This window comes from Erythrolamprus reginae, chromosome 5 (genome assembly GCF_031021105.1).
Source record: "Erythrolamprus reginae isolate rEryReg1 chromosome 5, rEryReg1.hap1, whole genome shotgun sequence".
NCBI lineage: Eukaryota > Metazoa > Chordata > Lepidosauria > Squamata > Dipsadidae > Erythrolamprus > Erythrolamprus reginae.
The window spans coordinates 76,333,875-76,359,178 of NC_091954.1; the positions used below are offsets into that span (position 1 = coordinate 76,333,875).

General features: G+C 36.0%; 1 protein-coding gene across 1 annotated transcript; it reads right to left on the bottom strand.

Moving 5' to 3' along the window:
* Window positions 1-1,645: 1,645 nt before the first annotated feature.
* ATG4B (autophagy related 4B cysteine peptidase) lies at window positions 1,646-25,057 on the bottom strand. Its single transcript, XM_070753213.1, has 13 exons — window positions 24,938-25,057; window positions 21,253-21,351; window positions 20,217-20,288; window positions 17,937-18,035; window positions 17,070-17,171; window positions 14,334-14,406; window positions 12,943-13,022; window positions 12,181-12,377; window positions 11,339-11,417; window positions 7,332-7,477; window positions 6,513-6,569; window positions 4,580-4,673; window positions 1,646-3,209 (listed from the first exon to the last, which is right to left on the bottom strand). Exons 1-13 carry the CDS (start codon window positions 24,945-24,947, stop codon window positions 3,136-3,138), a joined length of 1,182 nt encoding a protein of 393 aa, XP_070609314.1. The 5' UTR covers window positions 24,948-25,057; the 3' UTR covers window positions 1,646-3,135.
* Window positions 25,058-25,304: the final 247 nt, after the last annotated feature.

The window sequence follows — 25,304 nt, forward strand, 5'->3', positions numbered from 1 at the left end:
CAACCACTGACATTTCAATAATTAAACACAGACTGAATATAGATTGAAGCAATAGTAATTTCTAAATTATCTAACTGAATTAAACAAAAAAAATATCTTTATCACTGTCTTGTAAGTTTCTTGCAACATAATGGTTGAAGTGAGATAACCTAATTAAGACCATAACAGCCCAAAATTTATGTTGCTAAGTGAAACAAAGTGAGTTGCCCTTTACAACCTTCTTGCCAGTTAGGAGAATCACTGTAGTTAAGCTAGTAAAATGATTGTTAAATGAATCTGCGTTCCCCATAGCTCTGCTTGTCAGAAAGCCACAGAAGGTGATCACATGACCTTAGGACACAGCAACAATCATATATATGAACCAGTTGCCAGTTATCAGAATTTTGATCATGGGGACGCTGCAAAGATTGTAACTGAAAAATTGTCATGTCACTTTTTTAAGGCTGTTGTAACTGGTCATTAAATTAAGTCAAGAATAACCTGTTCTTGATTTGCTAAATTTTGCAAGTTTGTAATTTTGAATTCTGCACTTCAATCTAATGTACTTTTGGGAAGAGATCATTAAATCTTACTACTGTATTTTTTGGAGTATAAGACACACCTTTGTTTTGGGGGAGGAAAACGAAGGCCTCTGCCTCCCAGCAATTTGCCAAACAGCACACAAGATATATATTGTCTGCTGTGTATTTCTATGCATATGTGCCTGACCCAGAGAAATGTACATTATGGCAATATATTAATCCCAGAAAGTTTTCTTAAATGTAATCATACTTCTCCCAATTATTTAAATAAATCTCCTCCAAAACAGGACATTTCAGATTAGACTTTTACAGATCTTTAAAATTGATGTGGATTTCTGGAAATATTCTCTGCTATTTAAAAGAAGGTAAAATAGCATTGGGCCTCTTCAGATCAAGCATTTATTTTAAAAAGCTTCATTTTGTTAAGTTGTCTAGAACAATAATAAAGCAGTCTTTAAAAAATAAGTCTAATAATTTGAACATTCTGTAGACATTTATAGTTATTGACATACCTCCTTGCAGCAAACAGCCAATTTCAACCTTTGTCTCTCCCTTCAGCAATTTGCCTCAGTGTAGCTTTAGTTTCACTTTCATTTCAGCATGTGGGCTTGCCGGCAACTTCAATCAATCGTCTGAGTGTTGGGAGGCAGATAATCAGAGACTTGTGCTAATCAGGCTCTTGCTGTTTGCTGCAAGGAGGTAAATTGTTGGCAGACAGACTAAAGAGTAGTCTGGGTGGGGCTACATTTGGTGTATAAGATGCACTCATGTTTTCACCCTCTTGATGGGATGTGTATGTAAAAGGGGTGTCTTATATTCCCAAAAATATGGTACTGTGTAATCCATCACATTGTTAGGTGTTTTTCTTTTGGTAATATCTGAGCGCTTCAAGTTACTTCATTTGTTACAAACTTCAGATTTTGCTATTTTATTTATTCAATTATTTGCTCTTATTTTAATCTCTGATATTCTGCTAAATCGACTGTACATTACAGTCATTTTAGCATTTAGGTTATAAGCTTCACTTATTAAAATAGAGCTTTTATTAAAAGAAACTATGATTCTCTTTTAAGTTTGTCTTACTTTCAATCAGTAATGCAGAAAAAAGTACCAGGAATACAAAAGCCTTTTAAAATGTGTTTTATTCAGATACAAATTGAAAGCAGTTGATGAATGAAACAATCTGACTATGCTCTTCTTCCAAAAGAAGGAGAAGCACAGCAAGCTATAACAATGACAAATAAGCAACATGGTTCCAATTTGATTTCTAGTAGCTAAATAGGCAACTGGACCTACTATATGCATTTACTTTATAGATGGCTATAGAACCATCTGTAGTTTTGACAGTTCTGCTTATAAATGCAGGCAAGAATGCTTTGTAAACATATTTGCCACTGCAACATCCATTGATTGAGCTAATGCTTGGAACTGATGGGTTTTTGCCAGCCATTCCTACCTTTTAGAAACAGAGGAGCTCTTCTGCTATTTTGGAATATAATAGGCTGGAAATCCTGGCCAAAAAGCTAATCATTTAAGGGATGCTGAATTTGCTTTAAGTTTCTTTAGAATTTCATATTAAGAACTGAAACATAAGAAACAAAGACACCTAATATAAATAGCCTTGTGTAGTATTTTCCAAAAGAGGGAGATGAGAACACACCTTTGGCCTAGGATGGTGGTTTTAAAACAGCTGTTAATGCAAGATTTGTGTCCACTACAGTCTAAACTATATTAAAAGGAAGAATCGGAAGGTACTTTTAATTCATGAGCTAATGGATGTTTTCACCTCATTTTATTAAATAGCAGCCATATTTTTAATACAAAATAGAAAAATGTCCAAATAAAAATTAGATATAAAGAAGCAAAATGTGAATAACACCATTCAGTTTGTGCATACTATGAGAAGAGTCAAGTGAGTAACTTAGAGCCTTCCATATAGTGATTTCTCTTGTCATCTTTAGAACATATTGTAACATGTTCTGTATGATATGCTCTTGTGATTGCTAGAATGCAGACCATTATATTTTTAAAAAACAAATTGCAACTTTGAAATCAAAAGTATGGAAGCACTGTATTGGAGAAAATCTAAAGTACAAGTTGGAACATTTGGTGTAGTCAATCTTGAGAGAGCTTGTGGCCCCAAATAATTCAGAATATGGCCGGCTGGTTAGGGAGACATAATGCAATACCTGTCTCACAGCTGTTATGCTGGTTTTCATTTCATACTATAAAAATGGGAACAGAAGTAATAAGACCCCCTAAGTCTCAATTTAGAGAGACTTAAGACAAACACTCCGAATGACTTTTACTATTATAGTTAAGCCTTTGTGCCTGTTCCTATGAAAATAATTTCCAGCTCCTTGGAAACTTTGCATCCTGTTCCCATGGATATCCTTGCGCTGAGAAAGTAACTAAAGCTATTAAGGCCTTAATGACGACCCGTTTTCTTGATCCCACTGCAAAAATCCACTCTGCTCCAAGGTTTGCACAGAATGCTGGGGTAAATGGGAGGCAAGGATGTCAACAAGCACCTATGAAAGCTGGTAGCCCGAAGCTCTCCAAGGAGCTCCCCTCCCCCCTCAACCCAAATTGGCAGTTATTGTAATTTCTTTTGTTAGAGTGATAAGATTTCAAAATCTTCATCTTCCGAATCAAAGAATCTTTCCAATCTGTCTGCATCAGAAGAATCTACAAGAGATTTACCATATATGCTTCAGTATTGCATTTAGACTGTTTTCACAACACATTCAATTATAATTAAATATAAACTCTGCGAAACACCAGCTGTGATTTGCTAAAATCTGAATAATAAAAACACTAGGTAATGCCAGTTTAACTATTATTTTTAGCAAATGTACACAGTCTATGATAGCTTAATTGGCATCAGCCACAGTACATAGGTAGAATGATAGCTTAGCCTTAAATCTATTTTCAGAATTTTTTTCAATGTACAAAGTAGTTCACGCAACAAAAATCTTGCAAAAGCAGCTCTGCTTTGTAGGATTTAGAATTGTTTTATAATGTAGTGAGTAAAGAGGATGACTTCCAGGACGGAAGACTCCCCTCACCAAATGTGAGTCCAGGTGAAAAAAAATTGCTTTGAGAAAATGCCTCACAGCTATCCTCTCCAATTTTCATGAAGATAAAAGGGAGGGAAGATCTGTTAAACCTGCAGAATTCTGTTACTATAGAGCTCAGGGTATCAAACTCAAGGCCTGCGGGCTGGGTGTGGCCTGCAGGGTGCTTAGATCTGGCCCACAGAACCCTCCTGGAAATAGCGAAGAACTGGCCCACGGTGTCTCTGCCAGCAAAAACGGAGCTTGGGAGGACCACAGATAGAACTCTTTGGCTACAGCAGCCTCCTGCTCCCTCTGCAGGAGGATGCTCACAAGTCCACCTGGGTTACCACAGGTGCTCCTGACATGGGTGATGAGCTGGCCACCCGGACCCTGGCCATGTCCACCCGGCCGCTGTAAGGGAAAACACAACCCTGATGCGTCCCTCAATGAAATGGAGTTTGACACCCCTGCTAAAAGTTGTTCTGATAAAAGTAACTTTAGATCTGCATAATGTCTGTTTCATAGTCTGGTTATCTGATACAGCTGACATTACAATATTATAGTATGAAACTGCATCTAAAAACAATCCCAATGGTTTTTAAAGATCTTTCTTTCTAATTAATTAATCATTAGAGTTGGAAGGGACCTTCATTAATTATTAGAGTTGGAAGGGACCTTGCCGGTCATCTAGTTCAACCCACTGCTGGTGCAGGAGCCCTACATCACACTACTCCAATAGCAGTCCAGTCTTTTCTTGAAGGTCCCTAGTGTTGGAGCATTCACTACCTCTGCAAGCAAGCCGTTCCACTGATTGATTGCTCTCACAGTCTGAAAGTCCCTCCTTATTTCCAGTTTTCAAAATATAAAATTTGAAAACTAGTATTATTTCTTAAGTAACGAAGAAACATGCTATCATAATTTATCCGGAATAAAAAAAAAATCAAATATTAAAACTCATACAGCATTTACTCCTTCTATAACCAAATAAATTAACATTACCTGGAGTGAGATTCAAGACATCAGGACTAGAGAAGTGTGAAGGCTGATGTTCTATTAGCTCAAACATGGGAAGGGCTCCTCTAATCAGTGACAACTGTTAGAAATGTATTAAAAACAGTTATACTCCTTCACTATTTCTATGGGTATTGAATATTTGATTTAAATAATGCACCTTCAGTTTCACTTACAGAACAAATTTTCAGTCTTTATGATTGTAAAGACTTGCTTAAAATGTATAAATGCATAGCATATTGCAATACTAAAAAAAGGTTCTTCTGAAAAGCATAGTGGTTTTACATTTGGTATAATTCTCTTCAGCTTCCAACAGTAAAAAGGAACAAAATAATAAAAGCACAGGAAAATATGCTGTATTTGAGAATAGAAAGGTACACAGTTCCACTTAAGAAAACAAATCAATGCAACCAGTAAGACAACAGCTTTCAAGGGAGATTTGAACCCGACGGGCAAATTTACATACGTAGTTTGATTTCACTGTTTTTCATTACATTAATCTATCCTTATATGCTAGCTTGTACAAATTTGAATATATATTTTTGTGTGCATTTTGCCACAATATGCAGAGTTGCAAGTGCAATTTTATTTAACAATGCATTCAATTCAATTCAAATTTGTATTGTCACTGCACAACATATGTACAATGAGATTGGTTGCGCTTCCTCAGTACGATTTGCAATACAATTTGTTGTATTGCAAATTGCCTCTAAAATGAGGATTAGTGCAGATGCTGGAAAACCAGTAATTTTGCTTTTTATATATATTTGTAAAATGTATGCTTATTTACGAGGGTCGCCCAAAAAGCAATGCACCACATATTTTTCCTCAGCCTACAGTAATGGAACAAATGTGAAACTTTAGATATGCATTATTTGATTGTCAGGAGTGCGTGTGTAAATTTTGCATTTCTTCAGACAGATAGTGTAGCTGCAGCAGTGTTTTGAAAGGGCGTCTGTAAGTGATGTACATTACAAGCAGTGTGTCGTCATTGAATTTCTCACTGCAGAGAAAGAAACTGTTGGGAACATTCACAAACGTTTGTGTAGTGTTTATGGAGAATCTGCATTCGGCAGAAGTACAGTTAGTCATGGAAGACATTTTGAGGATGACAAAGAGGTGATTTGCACAGTGCAGAAATTGCTTCATGACCAGAACAAGGAGTGGTACCGACAGGGCATACACATCCTTGTGTCTCACTAGAGGAAGGCCATAGAACGGGACAGAGATTAGCGAGGATTTTTTTTTCCTAGAAGAAACATCATTTTTTCTTGTGTGTAAGTTTCACTGTGTTCAATAAATAATTGTTGCAGAAAAAAATGTGGTGCATTACTTTCTGGGTGACCCTCGTATACTAATCATATTTATATCCACTATCTCACCAAGGGAGACCTATTGGATAAGTTTAATTATTTTAACCTTCCCCCCATTCCTGTAATGTACAATTAGGTTCCTCTTCCTTTTCCCCCACTATTGATTTAATATACAAAAGTAAGAAAGTTGTTACTGTTACAAATCAAGTCTGCATGCCTTTTAAAGAAATTAAGTCATTTAGACTTTGCTACTGTAATATTTTTTTGTTCCATCCTCTTTAAATACCAAAAAATGTTAGTTTCTTGAAAGTGAAAGCAATGCTAGAAGTGCTACAACTAGCTAGTCTCAAAGCCCTTTTAGTAATCAATATTATTTTACTGTCTAAATAATTTCAGACTTCAGTGTTGAATTTTCTATCCAACCATTTTAGTGTAACCTAAAATCTATTTTGCATTCAATACAATATACTGACGTGGAAATACTGTTTCTAGCACCGTATCATTATATTAATGCTTTAATAAATAGGCTACAGGATTTCCATCACAATAGTTTGTATATTTATTCTTGAAACTACATTCCCAAAGTTCCTTGCCTAGGACATACAAACCTTCTTGATTTGCTGGCACCAGTCACTGAAGTCTTCTTCTTTCTTGCAGAAGAATCCCTACAATGGCAATATTTTTATTATTCTAAAACAGATTCAAATTAAGAAGACCCCCTATTAGAAAAGTGACGAATCCTTCTCTTCCAGCATTATCACAGAGTGGTCAATAAATGTATTTCGAAAGCTCACAAGCTTGTACTTGGAAAGCAATATGAAAACCCGGTAACTAGTATTTAAGATATGCTGCCTATGATTCTATCCTCATTAGTAGGCAATAATAGCCTGATTGTCCATCAACTTGATCAGTTTCCTCTAAAACCACCCCAATGTATTGCCATTATATTTATAGGGAGAACATTCTATATTTAGTTAGATTCTGTATGAAATTATGTCTCTCCTGAATCTTCCTACATTAAATTTCAATGGATGATCTTTACTTGTAATACTGTAATATTGTAACATGATGTAAAGAATATGGTGTCTGACCATTCATTTGTCTAGATTTATCTAGGGTACCTGTCTCTCTTCTGTTACCCCATAATCTAAAAGCCTCAACTATTGTAATCTGGAAATAATTATTTTTCATGCTTCAGAATTTAATTTTATGATGAAAAGGGAGCGCACAACAGAATATCTTCATAAAGAGAGGAATTGGTAGCTAAGTAGAGTGGGGTCTCCAACTTTGGCAGCTTTAAGACTTGAAGACTTCAACTTGAAGTCCACAAATCTTAGTTGCCAAGCTTGAAGAACCCTAACTAGGGGATTGACCAAAATCATAGCACTCCCTTGATAGGAAAGTGAACTTCAGATAAGCATACTCACTACTGCAATAGAAGGATCCAGCTCTGCAATACTCATTCTGCAAGGCGGATGCTGGCAATGAAAGCTTTCATCAGAAATGTAGCAACTGTCTACAGGATCCACTGCAGGCTGAGTAGTGTGTGGGTCAAGATAGATTAGTTCTTCACCTAAATAAAGATCAATGGAAAGATCATTAATCTATAAGCTCCTTAATATTATCAGTAAACTCTGTGCGACACATATCCATTGGAAACTTAAAGTATTACCTGCAAAAGAAAAAGCTGCTTAATAGAAGGTCACTCTACAATTAATCAGTGCCTTATACTTGAACATCTTACTGAGAAATATAGACCCCAGAATAGTATTTCGGTCCTGCCTTTATCTTGATTCCATATCTCAGACAAAACGTATCACAAAAGATGTTTAAATACCACCACTGATCATTGACTTATTTCTTATTCATGAACCACAATAAAATATTCTAATACTGTATGTCATTGTGAGATATCTAAGGAGAAGGGCGGCATAAAAATTGAATAAATAAATAAATAAATAAATATCAGACGACACACCATTCTAGCTACCAAAATTCTAAAACAGAACTGCACATCAGAAACTCTTTATATTCAAATTGTATTCAAACGAAATGGTAGATTGGCTTGATAACCTGAATTTTCAACCACCCAAACAGTAAAGAGGCATATTGCTATTCTGCTTGTTTAGTCATACAATTATAAAGTTATAAATATATGATGCAGTAATCCTCTTGGGGACCCCTATTGCTTGTATATAGCTAAATAAAAAGGAACGATTGGAAATTAATTACAGTGCTCACCCTACAAAAAAAAAATTACTGCATTTGCCAATTGACTCTAAAGGCTCCTGAGTATCCACAACAACGCCACTGAATAAATGTTTTGCTTTAAAAATATAGCAGTGGTCTTTCAAACTAGTGGAAAGAAAATGGGTGATGCTAACTATGTTACACAGAATGCACATAAAATGACAGTGGATATTTTAAGATTTTACTACTCTAGTAAAGGCCAATATAAACACCTGCAGCTCTTAAGATTTTTAAGCCAAACCTCTAGCATAATTATTATATGGTGCAGTTTGGAACAGTCCACAATCTTTCTTTGTTGAAACTCATGCAGTCCAAATTTCTAAGGGAAATTTTGAGTCCTCCACCTAATGAATATGGAGCTGGAAGTGTGGAGATGGGAATGTCCAGCCACATTAAATTATTGGTTGAAGTAAATACTTCTTCCATCAGGCTTAGGACAGATTTCAAAGCAAGTCAAAGCAAGCAAATTCATACGGTTTTGCTCCTATGACTTTCCCTTTTCTACACCTACTGTAATTCTATTTAGGTTATTAGCCATGAAAAACTGTTTGATATATATGTCAAATCAATGCAAGGCAATACAATACTTCTCAGTTTTTCATGGCTAATAAGAGATATATAAAATACCATATATCTTCTAATATATGTTCTAATTCAGAGAAGGGTTTTTACTCCAACCTTACCACAATGTTCTCCCTCAGCATTGCTAGACAATGTTAGAAGATACCCTATCTTCTGGCCCCCGGACTTAGAACATGTTGAAGCATGTTCTTCCATACTGACATTTGTGCAGTATTCTTGCTCCTCTTTTGAACAACATAATAGGATTTGTTATCATGTGCAAATCCTACTTTTGGGCCTTGTTCTGGCAGTTGTTAAGTAAATCACTGGTTTTTAAGTGAATCTGGCTTCTCCTATTGCTTGTTAGAAGCCAGCTGGGAAAATTACAAGTGATGATCATATGATCCCCAGACAGTGGAACTGTCAGAAATGCATGCCAGTTGCCAAGTGCCCAGATTCTAATCACATGATAATGGGGATGATTCAAAAGTCTAAGTGTTATTGTAAGTTCAAAACAGACACTAAATGAGTGGTTATAATTCACGGACTACCTCAAATTGTATGTGTGTTTAATTCTGTGTAACTATGAAACTTGTTATATAATCTTAATAGTTTCCAAAAATACAGGTTAAAGATTGTCAAACCACTTTATCATAGTACAGGCTAGAAACAAAGTTTAATATATTTTTGCATGATCATGTAAGAAGTTTAGTTTAGTTTTAGTTTAGTTTATTAGATTTGTATGCCGCCCCTCTCCAAAGACTCGGGGCGGCTCACAGCATAACGGTAATACAATACATTACAAATCTAATAAATTCATTTAAGAAGACATTAATAACATAACAAAACCCCTAACTATGCAGTCATACACATTCAACCTAATCTATCATACAGTAAGGCCAAAAACATAATAAAAAGGGGGAAAGATGGTAATTATCCCCACGCCTGGCAACAAAAGTGGGTCTTCAGCATTTTACGGAAGACGAAGAGGGTGGGGGTTATTCAAATCTCTGGAGAAAGTTGATTCCAGAGGGCCATGGCCGCCACAGAAAAGTCTTTTTCCCATGGGTCCCACCAGTCAACATTGTTTCGTCAACGGGACCCGGAGAAGGCCAACTCTGTGGGACCTAACCGGTCGCTGGGATTTGTGCGGCAGAAGGCGGTCTCTACTAAGACAAGCTTAAAAAAAATGATTGAAACAGAAATTGTGAATTTCTAATATAATCATAACAATCCGATACTAATTTTATCTCCACAAATACGGTAACTCTTTGGAGATAACCGGCTTATATTTTTTTTCTGGCCTACAATTTTCCTTTTTTTTTATTAACCATCTTACAGTTTTATATAATGTGTACATTTAGAAAATAAGATGCGGCAAAGTTATGCTGGCATATTAATCACTGCTTAGACAAAACCCTTTAAAAAGATATGTAGGGTGTTTTTTAACCTAACCTAACGATAACAAAAGAAAATAATAATAATAATGCAAGAAAAAAGGAAATCAACCAGAAAATAAGTGAAATTGTGGTAAGAAAAAAAAAGAAAGAACAAAGAAAAAACAAATAACCATTTGTATTTATGATACTCTAGTCTTAAGCAACAATGAAACCCTGACCATGTGGAATTATATATTATATATTACATTGTAATTGATAGTCATGTGTGAATAATGTAGATGTGAATATTCAGCCAGATAGCATTAAATGATCCATTAATTTAGTTTTTGCTCTTAGTTTTTACTTTAAACCCTCTCTGAGGGGGTCAATAATTCCCCCCCCCCCGGGTAATGGACGGGACAGATGGAATTATCCTTGGGAGGCAAAACCCACAGCCACTCCGTCTTGTCAGGGTTGAGTTTGAGCCTGTTGAAACCCATCCAGACCCTCACAGCCTCCAGGCACCGACACATCACTTCCACTGCTTCACTGACTGGACATGGGGTGATGATACCTCACCCCATGACCTTGGATGATCTCACCCAGCGGTTTCATGTAGATATTAAATAGCAGGGGGGAGAGGACCGACCCCTGAGGCACCCCACAAGGGAGACCTCTTGAGGTCAACCTCTGACCCCCCACTAACACCGACTGCGACCGACCGGAGAGGTAGGAGAACCACTGCAGAACAGTGCCTCCCACTCCCAACCCCTCCAGCCGGCGCAGAAGGATACCATGGTCGATGGTATCGAAAGCCGCTGAGAGGTCCAGAAGCACCAGGACAGAGGATAAACCCCTGTCCCGGGCCCGCCAGAGATCATCCATCAGCACGACCAAAGCAGTTTCCGTGCTGTAGCTGGGCCTGAATCCCGACTGTTGAAGGCCTAGATAATCGGCTTCTTCCAAGGACCACTGGAGCTGGAGCGACACCTCCTTCTCAACAACCTTCCTGTTACCTGTTTACAGATCAATGTTTGAGGAAATACAAATTTTAGGGATGACTATGTTTGAACAAAACCAGATGTTTCCTACATAGTATAAATATAAACTTGTCAATCAACAGCACTGTTTTGTTCTGATTATCTTGGCTCACAGCAACTGGTTTACATCTGAGAAAATGGTTTAAAATATCTTACAGACCCATACTCTTTAATATATTCAGCATACATAGAGCTTAAACTTACCAACATATCCAATGAAATAATGAGCACTATTGGGTTTTCCTCCAATCACACCTAAGGACTGAGGCATCATAAAACAATGCTGGAAAGTAATAAAGGCATAATTAATCACAATGGAAAACAACACCATCACAATAAAGAGCATTACACAGCTATTTTGAATAGTTTGGGGTTTTTTTTTTACATATATCCACTGATCAGTCAAATAAGTTACTTCAGCACTGGCCATTTTTAAGACAAGAAAACAGAGGAAAGCCATTTACAGTGCAATAGTTTTCATGAAATAACAGTGTCAAAACTACTTTATATAATTAGTAAACTCCAACAAAGATTGACTGACAATGGTAGCATGAAATGATGATTGACTCCCTACACAAACCTACCAGCACAATTTTATGTATACAGTACTACTTACTGAAAACTAAACCCTATTCTCAGGCAAATGTTTATACAAGCTTGTGTTTAATCACGTTATTAACTAGTCAATGAAGACACAATTGCTCAGAATTAGCTAAGAGAAAAATATATCTATAGGATGATCAAAAATGTGCATTAGGCACCTGCATATTTCAATCACTGCAACAATACTACACAAGTACATTGCAACAACCTAAACAATTCTACCTATTCAGCATGAGCTAATAATGACAGTTCTGGATAGCACAGTTGAGCATGTAAATTTATGTATTTCAGACATTCTGAGCTTTATAAAGAATTGATCTTAGAATGCTATTGCGTTCATAGTTAACTGTTAATTATGAATATGGACTAGAAGTTTAAGTATTGAAAATGCATATAGCAAACCACATGGTTACAGATATCCAGGTATTTAAATTATTTTATACCTTTAGTGTTTCAATATAGGCTTCATTGATGTCTGTGAGACCAAGGCGAAGGGGTATCAGCAGCACTAGTGGCTTCCAAAGCAATAAACTGTCTGTAGATGCATCTCCATCTGGATAACCATTGGAAAGAAAATCTGATTCTGTAGAAGGAAATGCTGAGGCTCCAGGACATGGACAGTTGGACTTGCATAACCTTCCTGCCAAAAGATTTTTAAAAATCAGCAGAAATAGCCTTGGTTATGCCCATGTAATCTAACTTGCTAATTTAAAAATAGTGTAGTCTAATTCAAGAAGATATATTCAGCAAACAGAACTACAAACAGTACATCTACCACATATTAATTTCATCTATTATTGATAATTGTTTATTATATTGGTATGGAAATATTTATAATCAACATTGCAAAGCCTGGAAGCAGGTTCTTCCACACATTCTGTTGCTACCATAAAGCTGCAAAAATAAAATTGACTTTTTCATAAGTAGAAAAAATATGTATCCTTAGCTTTGAGAGATCAACAATTCAATTTTATCAAACATAACAGTAAATACTGAAATTAAAATTGCGCTATTTCAGAAATCCACCTTTAACAACAGTAACAATAACAAATTACTCAAATCAATCAATTACAGATCTGATACACTACAGCAGGCATCCAATAAACCTAACAATTGTCTTGTGACTTTCTAAGCCCAATTATCTTAAAATCCATATCCCTTTAAAAATAGGCACATATTTTCACAAACAGTACAATGATACTTACTTATTTCCTCTATCACAACAGTATTGTCCATAGCTATGTGCACTGCCAAAGAACTCCACATATCAAATGTGGCAAGTTTTCTAAGGATAAAAATTAAAGACAGGTGTTTAAGTGAATGTGCATTAAGACATCTAGAAATTTTCCAAGGACAACCACATCACCTGAGTGAGAATCAATGAATCAACACAAAACCCCAAATTTTAATCTGTCATATTTTTAATGAAGTACAGTACACAAAATGATAACATTTGAAGTTATATAAAGAGAATATAAATATGTATTACAAATTACCTACATTCCTCTTTTCCATACAATTTAGTAATACTTACATTTTTATCATTTTGACCAACAGAAAAGAAAGCTTACAAAGAAAAGGACTTTCCAGTTTCCACCTATGGTTAATATGTTCTTGTTATGGTCATTCAAAGTACATTTGACTCCTGATGAAAGGCAGTTTATTTGGCAGTATTTTGAAAATGAATTCTCAGTACCTTTTTCCTTCCAAAACTCAATTCTGCCTATTCCTAGTTTTTAACTACTATACCAAATCTGTTCTATTTTTAATCCTATAAATACTCATTTACCTATACTGTATAGTGCAATAAATGTATGTAAAGCTTTTTTTAAAAAAAAAAATAAAGTAATTATATTTTTTCACAGGTCTTTTGAGCTGAAAATATTGTTTTCTTCATTAGGCAAAAACTCATTACTTTCTTATGGTCTTTGTATATACATCTGGTTGTCCCCTATTGGATGAAGATGCTGAATCAGATAAGTGTTTGGCCTGATCCAGTAGGGAATGGAGCAAGGGGTGAGAAACGGCGACAGAAGAAATGGATAATTCAATATTATATGAGTTACATGAACTTCATTTTGAAGTTTCAGGACAATATTGAATCTCAGTAGCTTTTCTAAAATTCTTGGAAACAGTGAATTATATGGGACCATGATGGCAAACCTAGGGCATGCATGCCCAAGTGGTACCTGGAGCCATGTTGCCTAGCACCCACGGTGTTGTCCATTCCTCTAGCTAGTCTTCTGGTTACTGGTGTGCATGCGTGTGCAATGCTCAACTGGCCTTCACACGTGTGGCAGTGCCAGGAACCAGATCAGCCGGCCAGCTGATTGTTGCGCAGGCATGCGTGCCACTAACCAGAAGACTAACTGGCAGGTTCAACATGCATGCTTAGGGACATCCATCCAAAACTATAAGATCTACTCACAAACTCTAGGAATACCCCATGGAATTTAATATCCCAAAACTTGATACAGAATTTTGGTGGCATACTGAGTAGAAAATACATTTTAATATTTCTTTGGGATAGGCAATTTAACTGTTTTATTTTATACAGTATCAAAAACTATAACTATTGGAGCTACAGAATACTTACTTAAGTACTTGTGCAACTGTATTTGGTCCATACCATTGGCCTATGGATTTGCCTTCTCCAACTCCCATCTGGGCTACAACAAACACATTATAATTGATCCATAGTCTCATTCAAGGCTACTTCTCAATCACTTAAGAAACTTAATTAGACAAGTATTTAGACTCCCTAATAGTACAGAACTAAAGTCCTATAAAAATGTGAAATGTTTCAAATAACAACATACCTATTCAGCAGAGAAGTGTATTCATGAACATTGGAGAAATGTACTATAATAAATTTTTTGAAGGTCATACAAAAAAATTCATCAGGGAAAAATCTTTCTACCCTGTCTGGATAGGGAATCCCACTAGGCTTCGAAACAAAGAACTAATTCCAGGCATATACAGTATATTGCAATGTTTGTCAACCTTCATAACTTTAAGAAGTCAGGACAAAATTCTGGGAAGTGAAACCCATACATCTTAATGATGCCAAGGTTGAGCAACATTGATTTATTGACATCCCTTGCTACTATAAGATCATTATGCTTTTTAGGGCAAGGGCTTTTTCCTCGGGGAGCATTTTAAAATCTGATCTCTGATGCTGCAAGCAAGATGTCTGGCAAAGGGATGACCTTGCTGAGTGAACACAGCTAGAAAATGTTGGCCTTCATTAAGACATGGAAGAAGTTTAATGATTGGAAAAATATAGACAAAGCCTTGCAAAGATGTCATACTTTAAAAAGTGAAAAATAAGCAGTAATGCCTTATTTTGCCATTTTTGGGTGTAGTCTTGAGGCTATGCATTTCAGATTATGAGTTTCAGTGTCAGTGGCTCATCCTGGTGCAGGATAACAGCCTATTTTGAGAGATGCAAAGAATGCCCTCTTCGCACTGAACAGAAAGGTAATTTTTCCCTTTCAGTATCCAGAGAGTATGTTTTCCTGTATTCTCCATTAATTCCTTTAAGATAAAATGCCACCTTTTCTAATTATAGCTCTTAAATCCTTGAGTCACTTATATTTCTTTGTGATTGATGGAAAATTGAGAATGCTGCAATGCAAATGTCTGAAGAGACAGATTTTTAAAAAAAGGATTCTCGCAGCAAGAGATTATCTTCCATAGAGAGAGAAGAGACACAAAAATAAACAAAAATGCTTAGATAATAAAAGAATAATTAGATAATAAAAGTTGCTATTAAATAATTATTTTGAACAAATTGCTGGTTTAAAACGAATCTTAACCAAAGTGTCTGCCATATGTTTTTCAAAGAGGAATTTTCTATCCATAACTAAGAGAAAATGGAAAAATATAAAGATCTGAATGAAGGTCTGATTCATACAGGGGAAATTATATTACCATACGTATTGGGAAGTGAAGGAAAGATTTCACTATGGATGGGCAGAAAAAATGAACTGCAACTTCTAGTTGTTGTAGATGCATATGAAAGTAATTATACCTTATTTCTTATTAAACAAAGTTATATGGCTACCCTTCTATTAGAAGGGACTCTAGGAGCAAACAAAATGTGAAAAGTATTAGAAGGACCTCCAGGGGTGTTGTGGGGGGGAGGCTGTTTTCACCCTCCCCAGGCTCCTAGAAAGGCTCTGAAGGATGGGGAGAGCGAAAAATGAGCATGCCATCGTATGCTGGGTAGGTCACATATGCATATACGGGGCCACCGCATAGAATTATGGATATGGGCACACACACACATGCCCCTCCTGCACGCCCCTCCCCTTTTTGGTATGAAAACTAAGAAAGGTTTGTCATCACTGCCCCAGCTCATGTTTTTAATTACCTTGGCTTAGTATTTCTGATTCCCTTGTTTCAGTTTGTATAACACTGCTTATTCTGAAAGGGATTAAAGTAGGGCTCATGTAAAGTAGGGTACAGCTACAGGTTACATATGGTTTATATACTGTAACTTATAGTTGAAGGCAAATTGAAGTGTTAGTGTCAGGCCAGGAAGCAGGCTTAGGCCTTGGATCTTCAGGCCTGCCACATTTAGTGCTGTGGGAAATTGGGAGGGGAGATTGTAGAGAACTAGGGAGATACAGTATATAGCCATAACAACATTCCTTTCTCTAAGAGTCTGTCCTGCACCTGGAGGGGTGTAGTAGGGAGGCATCTCCAGTTGGGATGGAGCATTGATTGGACCATGTGATGGGCTTATGGGTAGTGGGGAAGGGACTTAGACTTTCTTTTGGATGGTAAAAAAACCTGAAAGCTTCCAGATTTGGGTTTCCCCAGATGTGCCAGTATGACATATCTAGTACAATGGAACTTTGAGGAATGCCTAGTTTCAGAGTCTTCTTTCATTGGGATTGTTACTTGAAATCTTGACATTTAGCTTATTAATCTTATAATCCACAAAACAAAATTTCTTTAGGATTTCTTCTTCCAGCACAAAATGTACAAACTCTTTTAAATAATAAAAGTGGTCCTATGTTGTTTGGATGGATTGTAAGGTGAAAATATAGACATGCTCACATCGGAAGGTAAGTTCTATTAAACTCCGTGGAATTTATTTCTAATTTGTACAGCAGTTGGCCATTACACAATTAAGTTTTATTTGGAAATGCCTGTCCCTAAATAATCTAGATCTATAATAGAAGAAAACTGAAAGGTTGGGCCAGTTTCTACATTACTATTTACCTAACCCAATTACCAATAATAAAACATGGTAATTTATACTATGTTTGCAAACAAACATATTCTCACACTTGATTGCCTATAGTGCTAATAATCATATTACCTATTTGGTGGATTGAGTAGTAACTGTCCTTTTTATCAATGAAAGCATTGAGAACACTGTAATAGTCGTCTGTCTGTTTCTTTCCTTTCATCCACCTCCAATCTAAGAAACAAAAGGCAGTGTTAAAGAAAATACAGCTGCCACATTTATATTTTCAAGGTATTCATACCATAACGATCAACTTGCTTTAAATGGATCCTTTCTAATACAAAAGTTAAAACTGGTCTACATGTAATCTGCATGTAAAATGACAAACACTTTTCTGCTTTTATTTTTATTGTATTTCACAATCAACTCCAATAATTAATTTCTATGGAAAAATGTATGTACAAAATATACTTTACACTGCAAGAAGTAAATAAAATGATCTGTCATCAAACTTACTAATTTCCATAGCCCTTTTAATCATGACAAGAATTGTCATCACATTCGTGCTGGTGGCACTTCCAGAGTGAAAGGATTAGCCAGTGATATCACCACTGCTCATGGGACACCTGTTTGGGGGTCCCTTTCATGTCCCCATTAATGGGCCCACCACTAATGGTGGTACCTATTTATCTACTGGTGTTTTTACACAATTTCGAACTACTAGGTCAGCAGGAGCTGGAGCGAATGATGAGTACACATCCAATCACAGAGCAGCAGTTGCTGATTGTCAACCCAGTGAGTCACCATGTTTCCCAAGAAAAGAGTTATATATTTAAAGGAAATGGTGCTACCAAGGAGAACTTGGAATATATATAAATAGGCCTGCTTCGTTAGGCATTCCCTTTACAGTATAAAACACCTTTATGAAGAACTTCGTGTTACCTGAATATAAGGACAGTCATGATTTTGCATTATAATCATCACAGTAATGTGACTTACCTCTACTTAAGTGCCTGTCAACCAAAGCCTGGGCAAAAATCATCTGGCCACATCTTAGCATACAACCCCAACCAGTGTCAGATGTTGGACCTGTTCCTCCTGCATAAACAAATCACACAACCAAGATTTTTTTTATAAGTACAGTGTTCCCTCGATTTTCGCGGGTTCAAACTTCGCGGAAAGTCTATATCACGGTTTTTCAAAAATATTAATTAAAAAATACTTTGCGGGTTTTTTCCCTATGCCACGGTTTTTCCCACCCGATGATGTCATATGTCATTGCCAAACTTTCGTCTGCCTTTAATAAATATCTTTTAAAATAAACTTTAATAAATAAACATGGTGAATAATAATCTGAATGGTTGCTAAGGGAATGGAAAATTGCAATTTAGGGTTTTAAAGTGTTAAGTGAAGGCTTGTGATACTGTTCATAGCCAAAAATAGTGTATTTACTTCCGCATCTCTATTTTGTGGAAATTCGACTTTTGCGGGCAGTCTCGGAACGCACCCCCCGCGAAAAGCGAGGGAACATTGTAATCACTAATAATTTGAATCATTGGAGTTTTATGATGTACCTGAGTAGGATCAGGGGCCAGAAGTCAAAATACAGTTGTAAATATAAATATACTAATTTGATGTTATGCTCCTCTGAATATAAGGAAACACGAAACTATAAGAAGTCCTCGACTTACAACCACAATTGAGCCCAACACTTCTGTTACTAAGTGAAACTTTTGTTAAGTGAATTTCTCCTAATTTTACGACCTTTCTTGCCTCAGTTGTTAAGTGAATCACTGCAGTTGTTAAGTTAGTATCATGATTGTTAAGTGAATCTGGCTTCCCCATTGACTTTGCTTGTCAGAAGATCGCAAAAGGTGAACACAGGACACCAGGATGCTGTGACTGTCATAAATATAAGTCAGTTGCCAAGTGGATGAATTTTGACCATATGACCATGGAGATGCTGCAACAGTCATAAGTGTAAAAAACAGTCTGGTTGTAACTTTGAACAATCACTAAATGAACTATTGTAAATCATGGGCTACCTGTACATATATAGTGTTATATCCTATTGAGTGTGAGTAATATTTTGCTTCCTTCTATTGTGTTGTTGTCTACTCAGATACTCAGTAAATTAGGAGAGGAAAATAAAGAACATAAATATAGACATTTTAGGACAATGTAACTAAATATAAGTGCAAATGTATATGGTTATGATAATGTTAAAGTTTCCTAACCATTTCATAATAATTAAGTCCCAAAATACTAGACATGACAATTTTTAAATATATAGCCCAAATGCACTATGAATATTTTAAAACATAAGAATTTTACATATTTTTTCTACCTCTGTGTAGGAACAACAACTACAAGAAAATTTTAAGCAAGCCAAAAATTCAATCTTTTTAGAAGTATCTCTGGCTCTCAGGCCTTTTTAGAAATTTCACAATGGCTTAATAAAGGCAGATAAATTATTTTCAAACTTCAAAACTTTTCTATTTTTATCATTTGCTTTTTAATCTTTATGCAAATAGAAAGAAAAAAATGATATAAATGATATAAAGTTGGTTGAAAGATGGATGGCTTATATCAGTGGTTCTCAGCCTGGGGTTTGGGACCCCTTTGGGGGGGGTCAAACAATCATCCACAGAGGTTAAAAGACAAATTTCCCACGGTGTTAGAAACTAAAGCTTCTATTCTGCTGCCTTGGAACATATTTTAACAATCTGACCAATCAGGCGTTTACAGTGGGGGTATCCCTCTGACCTTCCTATCAACCAGCTTAAAGCTCTGTTGGGAGAACTGGGATAGACTTATGGTTGGGGGTTACCACAACATAAGAAACTGTATTAAGGGGTCACGGTATTAGAAAGGTTGAGAACCACTGGCTTATATGCTTTAAATATACAACCCTGATTTTTTTAAAAGGACACCTTTTTATTTTCTGCAATTTCCATCCTTTCATACTATTTTCAAAGTGGAAGAATCTTATTTTCAATAAAGTGAAAGCATATTCAAAAGTCCACAACAGACCATAAACCAATGTTATGTGCTGAAACCTAGATAATTGAGTATGAACTTAAATGTCAGGATGGTTTAACAAACACTAAATGTAACATTTATTTATTATGAAATTTATTTGCCGCTCATCTCCTAACCAACAAATATGCCAGACCAATGTATTCCAATTGGCTTCTTTAGGTTGTAAAGAAATCAGATTTTTAGAAATAAACATGCACCATTTCCAGAACAATTTGGAAAACAAAAACTGGTGCTTACCAATGGCTGGAAAACCTTTTCTATATGTAAACCAAAGACGGGAAGTCACATCCAACAAAATCTCCTCTTTCTCTAAAGGGAGGCAAACAACATTTCAATACACTTGCATGGTTTCAGTGATAAATGTTCACTGAAATACATTCATTTTTAATTAGAGCTATTCAACATTTAAAGTTAAAAATTGTTTGGCACTTATAAAACAGTATATGTGATATAAGTTCTTTGAGGGGGGAACAGTTTAATATCTTTCAAACTTCTCTCATATAAGTATTGCCCACAAGATCATATGCTGCAACGTCCTTCCGGTCAACGACTACTTCAGCTTCAACCGCAACAACACAAGAACACACAACAGATTCAAACTTAATATTAACCGCTCCAAACTTGACTGTAAAAAATATGACTTTAACAATCGAGTTGTCGAAGCGTGGAACTCCCAACCCCCAACATTTCTCCCTTAGACTCTCCACGATTGACCTCTCCAGGTTCCTAAGAGGCCAGTAAGGGGTGTACATAAGTGCACTGATGTGCCTATCGTCCCCTGTCCAATTGTCTTTGCTTATCTCATATATCATATATATTCTCTCCATATATATATATATATATATATATATATATATATATATATATCATATATATATATATCATATATATTCTCTCCCTATCTCTTATATCATATATATTCTCTCCCTCCCATCTACTTCTCTTCTTCTTTACTTTCTATCTTTATATATATTACTTAATGTCTATTCTCTTCCATATGTATTGTATATTGGACAAAGAATAAATAAAATAATAATAATAATATCAATAGGAAAGTAGAATACCATCTACCATTTATCATCTGCAAAACATGTGCTTTCTCTAAGGTTCAGCAGAAAGTAAGGTGTTTGTTAGGATGGCAGAGCTGGTCCAGAATAAGATCAGGAAACTGGCCTACATGCATTCTAAGGCATGTCAAATCTATGAAGAGACAGCAGACTTGAAGTCATGGTACAGAATCATAAAGCCCTTGAAATATTAGCAGAAGAAATACCTGTTAGTGCGCTGTATTTTCTCCCCAGGATCCAAACAGGCTCTTTGGTTTCTGGGAAATCTTCATACTCAAACCGGAGAGTATCATAAGTGAGAGTAGCTGCACAAAACAAACAAAGAGAGTAAACACAAACACTTTTCAGGATCTGCCATTCGAGATACAATATAAAACTGTTTCAGATAATGGGAAATGTAGCAATTATCCTCCAGGTTCTAACATCAAACAACAGAGACAGAAAATATTGTGACTTAATTAAACTAAAGCACTGTTTTCCTTCCCACAGATGTTTTTTTAAAATGAAAGGGGGGGGGTTTCCCCTGAGATTATTATTTTAGGTCTGATCCTATTTTGAAAATAAGCACATTATCAAATGCCAGTAATAACCATTTTCTTCATGTTATGAACTGAAATAACTGCCTTAATTTCTCACCTTTTTTTCAGAACATATAGTGATCACATAAATACGCATTCAGTATTATGACAACAATTCAAATACCACTTCACTATAACTATAACCATCCTTGCCTCCCTTCAAGTGACTTTAATAGTAATTGAATGGATTACTAGCAAGAAACATTGGATGAACATTAACATCCAGGTTCAATATTCTTCTCAGCATCTTTAAACATCAGGCCCGTCTTGCCAAAATCAAGACTGATATTAATATGTGCAGATGTGCAAGCATAAACGGCATGGGCTAGATGGGAAATCTTAATAATAGCACCCATGCTTTAGAACCAGTTTCTTACCTTGTTGTATTTGGCTATTTTCACCCTTTCATTTTGCAACCACTTAAACTATTATACTGCATTCTGCCAATAGAGAAGAATATTTGGTAGCTCAAAGTTGAAATGAAAAGTCCTTGGTGCTCCCTGAGCTTGGTTGTTTTCTTGCAGAAGTTTCATTACCAAAACTAGATAAAACCATCATGGTCACTAGCACAGATTGTGTTACCTAGTTTTGGGAATGAAACTGCAAGAAAACAGCCAAGCTCAGATAGCACTAAGGATTCTTTATTCCTTCGTGCTTTAAGCCCAAGTTGACTGTGAGCATATATTTGCTTCTCTGCTTTCAGAAATTAAAGTTTGTTTTACTTACATTTTTTTTAAAAAGAATTGAGAATCAGTACAATGCACTCTAGCATAAACCTACATCGCATCCTTCTATTTTCCTCAGTTGTTAAATCCAAAAATTGTTAAATCCCAAAATTACTGTCCAGAGAACCCATTCAGTTCAAATTTCACATACTCTGCAACCTTGCCTGAGAGAACATCATGTCCCATACACCATGTGATTCAGAATGGTATTTAATGTGAGAGGTTCCAAGAAAAGACTGCTAAGCCTTTTTCCTCAGCCTAGTCTAGTATGAAGTCTCGTTACATTCAATACACTGTTTACATGAAGTTAAAACATTATCAATACATATGTTCCAAAATTTAAATTATCAAATTTCAGAATTAACATCGGAGATTAGACTGGGAAATAAACATAAAAACAGAAAAAGGAAATGCCAATTTTTAAAGAACAGAACATAAAAAGTGAACTAATATTACTCAGTCATTTAGCTTATATAATATTAACATATGTTCAAATGAAGATGCAGAGAAGGAAATTCATAAAGATTTATTCTGCTAATGGTCAAAACACTAAGTGACTGAGATGGAAATAACTGTTATAGGAGCCAAGCTGGAATAAATGTATTTAAATATCCCAAATAGATTTACATAGAAGTGCATTCTACCTATGCCTTATTCCTCAAGTACAGTACAGCATATATAAAATTGCAGTAAAATTGTAATACATGGGAATAGTATATATATATATATATATAGCTGAAGAGATTGGATACTTTAGCCTAGAGGTTAATTCGCTGCCTTACAAGGCCAAGGTTGCACGTTCAAGTCCCAGTGAGGGTATGGCTAGCTGATGAGGCCAAAATAAGGCCGAAATAGATCTATCCTAATCTCCCTTAATTTTCAAATTCGGCAAAAACATGTGACATATATATACACACATATATATATGAAAAAGCATATATATATATATATATATATATATATATATATATGTTTTTCTTAAGTCGGATCACCCTGGTATATTTAAGGAACGTCACAGCTCCTTTTTGCCTCTAGGCCCAACCCAGGACCACTACAAGGCAGTTAATATATTTATAGCCGACAACTATATTCTGTATGTGTTAAAATTAGAATTTTAAAATTCCAGCTGAAAACATTTTAACATATATATATATATATATATATATATGAAAAAGCATATATATATGTATCACATGTTTTTTGCTGAAATTTTAAAATTAAAATTAATTAATTTTAAATTAAAATTAATTTAAATTTCAGCAAAAAACATGTGATATATATAGAATATAGTTGTCGGCTATGAATAAATTAACTGCCTTGAAATGGCCCTGGGTTGGGCCTAGAGGCAAAAAGGAGTTGTGACATTCCTTCAATATACCAGGGTGATCCGACAGAAAAAACATATACATATATTGTGGAAAAAGCATATGTATTTTATATGCCTTAATTATCAATTGTTTATGAAAGATCAGTTAAAAAAAGATAATTTTCAAAATTCATTCTTTAAATAGAGAGCCGGGGTCCATGAGTGCAAACTGCTTTAGACACAAAGCTAACTGGGTGATCTTGGACCAGTCATACCCGCTCTGGCCTAAGAAGCAGGCAATGGCAAACCATTTCAGGAAAACCTCACTTAGAAAATTACAGAAAGTTTTTGACCTGGAAGTCATCAGATTGATTAGAAGACAATCAATCAATCAATCAATCAATCAATATCCTTAACTGTCATTACTAAGATGTATTTGGAAAGTTTCCACAAGAATTCAATTTGGTATAGATCTACTACAGAACACTGCACTTATCTTCATAATCTTATTCAGACAGTAAAACCAAGGACCAAATGCTTGTTTTATGTATCTAAGTATTTTTTATCTGTTTGGGGAAAGTCAAAAAATTGATGAAAAGGAAAGTATTACTCATTTGCCTTAGAGTCTTAGTTATCCCATTTGGGCTATGGCACTTTGGTAGGTAGTATTAAAACATCACGATTTTTCTTCCTTCATATCTCATGTTGTTGTAGGAATCAGTGCATTCACTTGTAACTACTTCAACCAGAAAACCTTGGGTCCTTTATAAACTTTAGAAAACTTCGAAGATTATTTCTATAAATCAAAGCATTGAAGGGCCAACACTAAAGCTTTATAAACCACGCAATCAATTAATGCTAGGGGAAAAAACATGCCAATGTATACAGTACAGTCTTCAAACTGACAGGCTTTGTTATAGTGGAGTTGCCTCTATTTGAAAAGAGAGAGCGAGGCAAACTACCATATTAGCCCAATTGCTTTAGCAACGTCTATCAATCCCAGTCATTTAACAAATTAAAAAAAATATCCTAAGAAAACACAGTTTCCAAGGCAACAGAGCTGACCCTTCCTCGATCTCTCTCTTTTAGGCAATCCATGACCACAGTTCCACCTACTAGCCCAGTCCGCAATTTAGTCCTCCCATGAAACAAACAAACAAACCGACTTCTTTCTTTCCACACCCATTGCCCGCTACCCCAAATATAGAGAGCTGCATGTCGACCCACGAAGCTTTCCCAATTGACAGCTTCCCCCCACCCCTCAAACATTTCCCTCACTCACCCGCGTCCATCCTTCCCCCGCCCTCTTAAGCTCGGGGGGCCCCACGGCGGTCTCCTGACTGACACAGCTCACCAAAGCGGCGCACTTTATACTTCTCATCCCGTTGCGCTGCTTTTGCCCAATCGCGGAACGGTTCGCCGCTCATCTAAGCGACGATTGGTTCGTTGCAGATTGCGATGGTTTCTTTCCGCTCTATGGCAGGTGCCATTTTGTTGTACGGAGAGAGATTCGCGGGCGCGCAAGGATTACATAAATCGGCCTTGCTTTCCTTTGTAAGCAGGAGGGGATTTCCCCCCCCCCTTGATTACCACGTGCTGCTTTCTATTCCTCGGAGTAGTTTCAATGACCTATGGTTATTTTCAGGTGT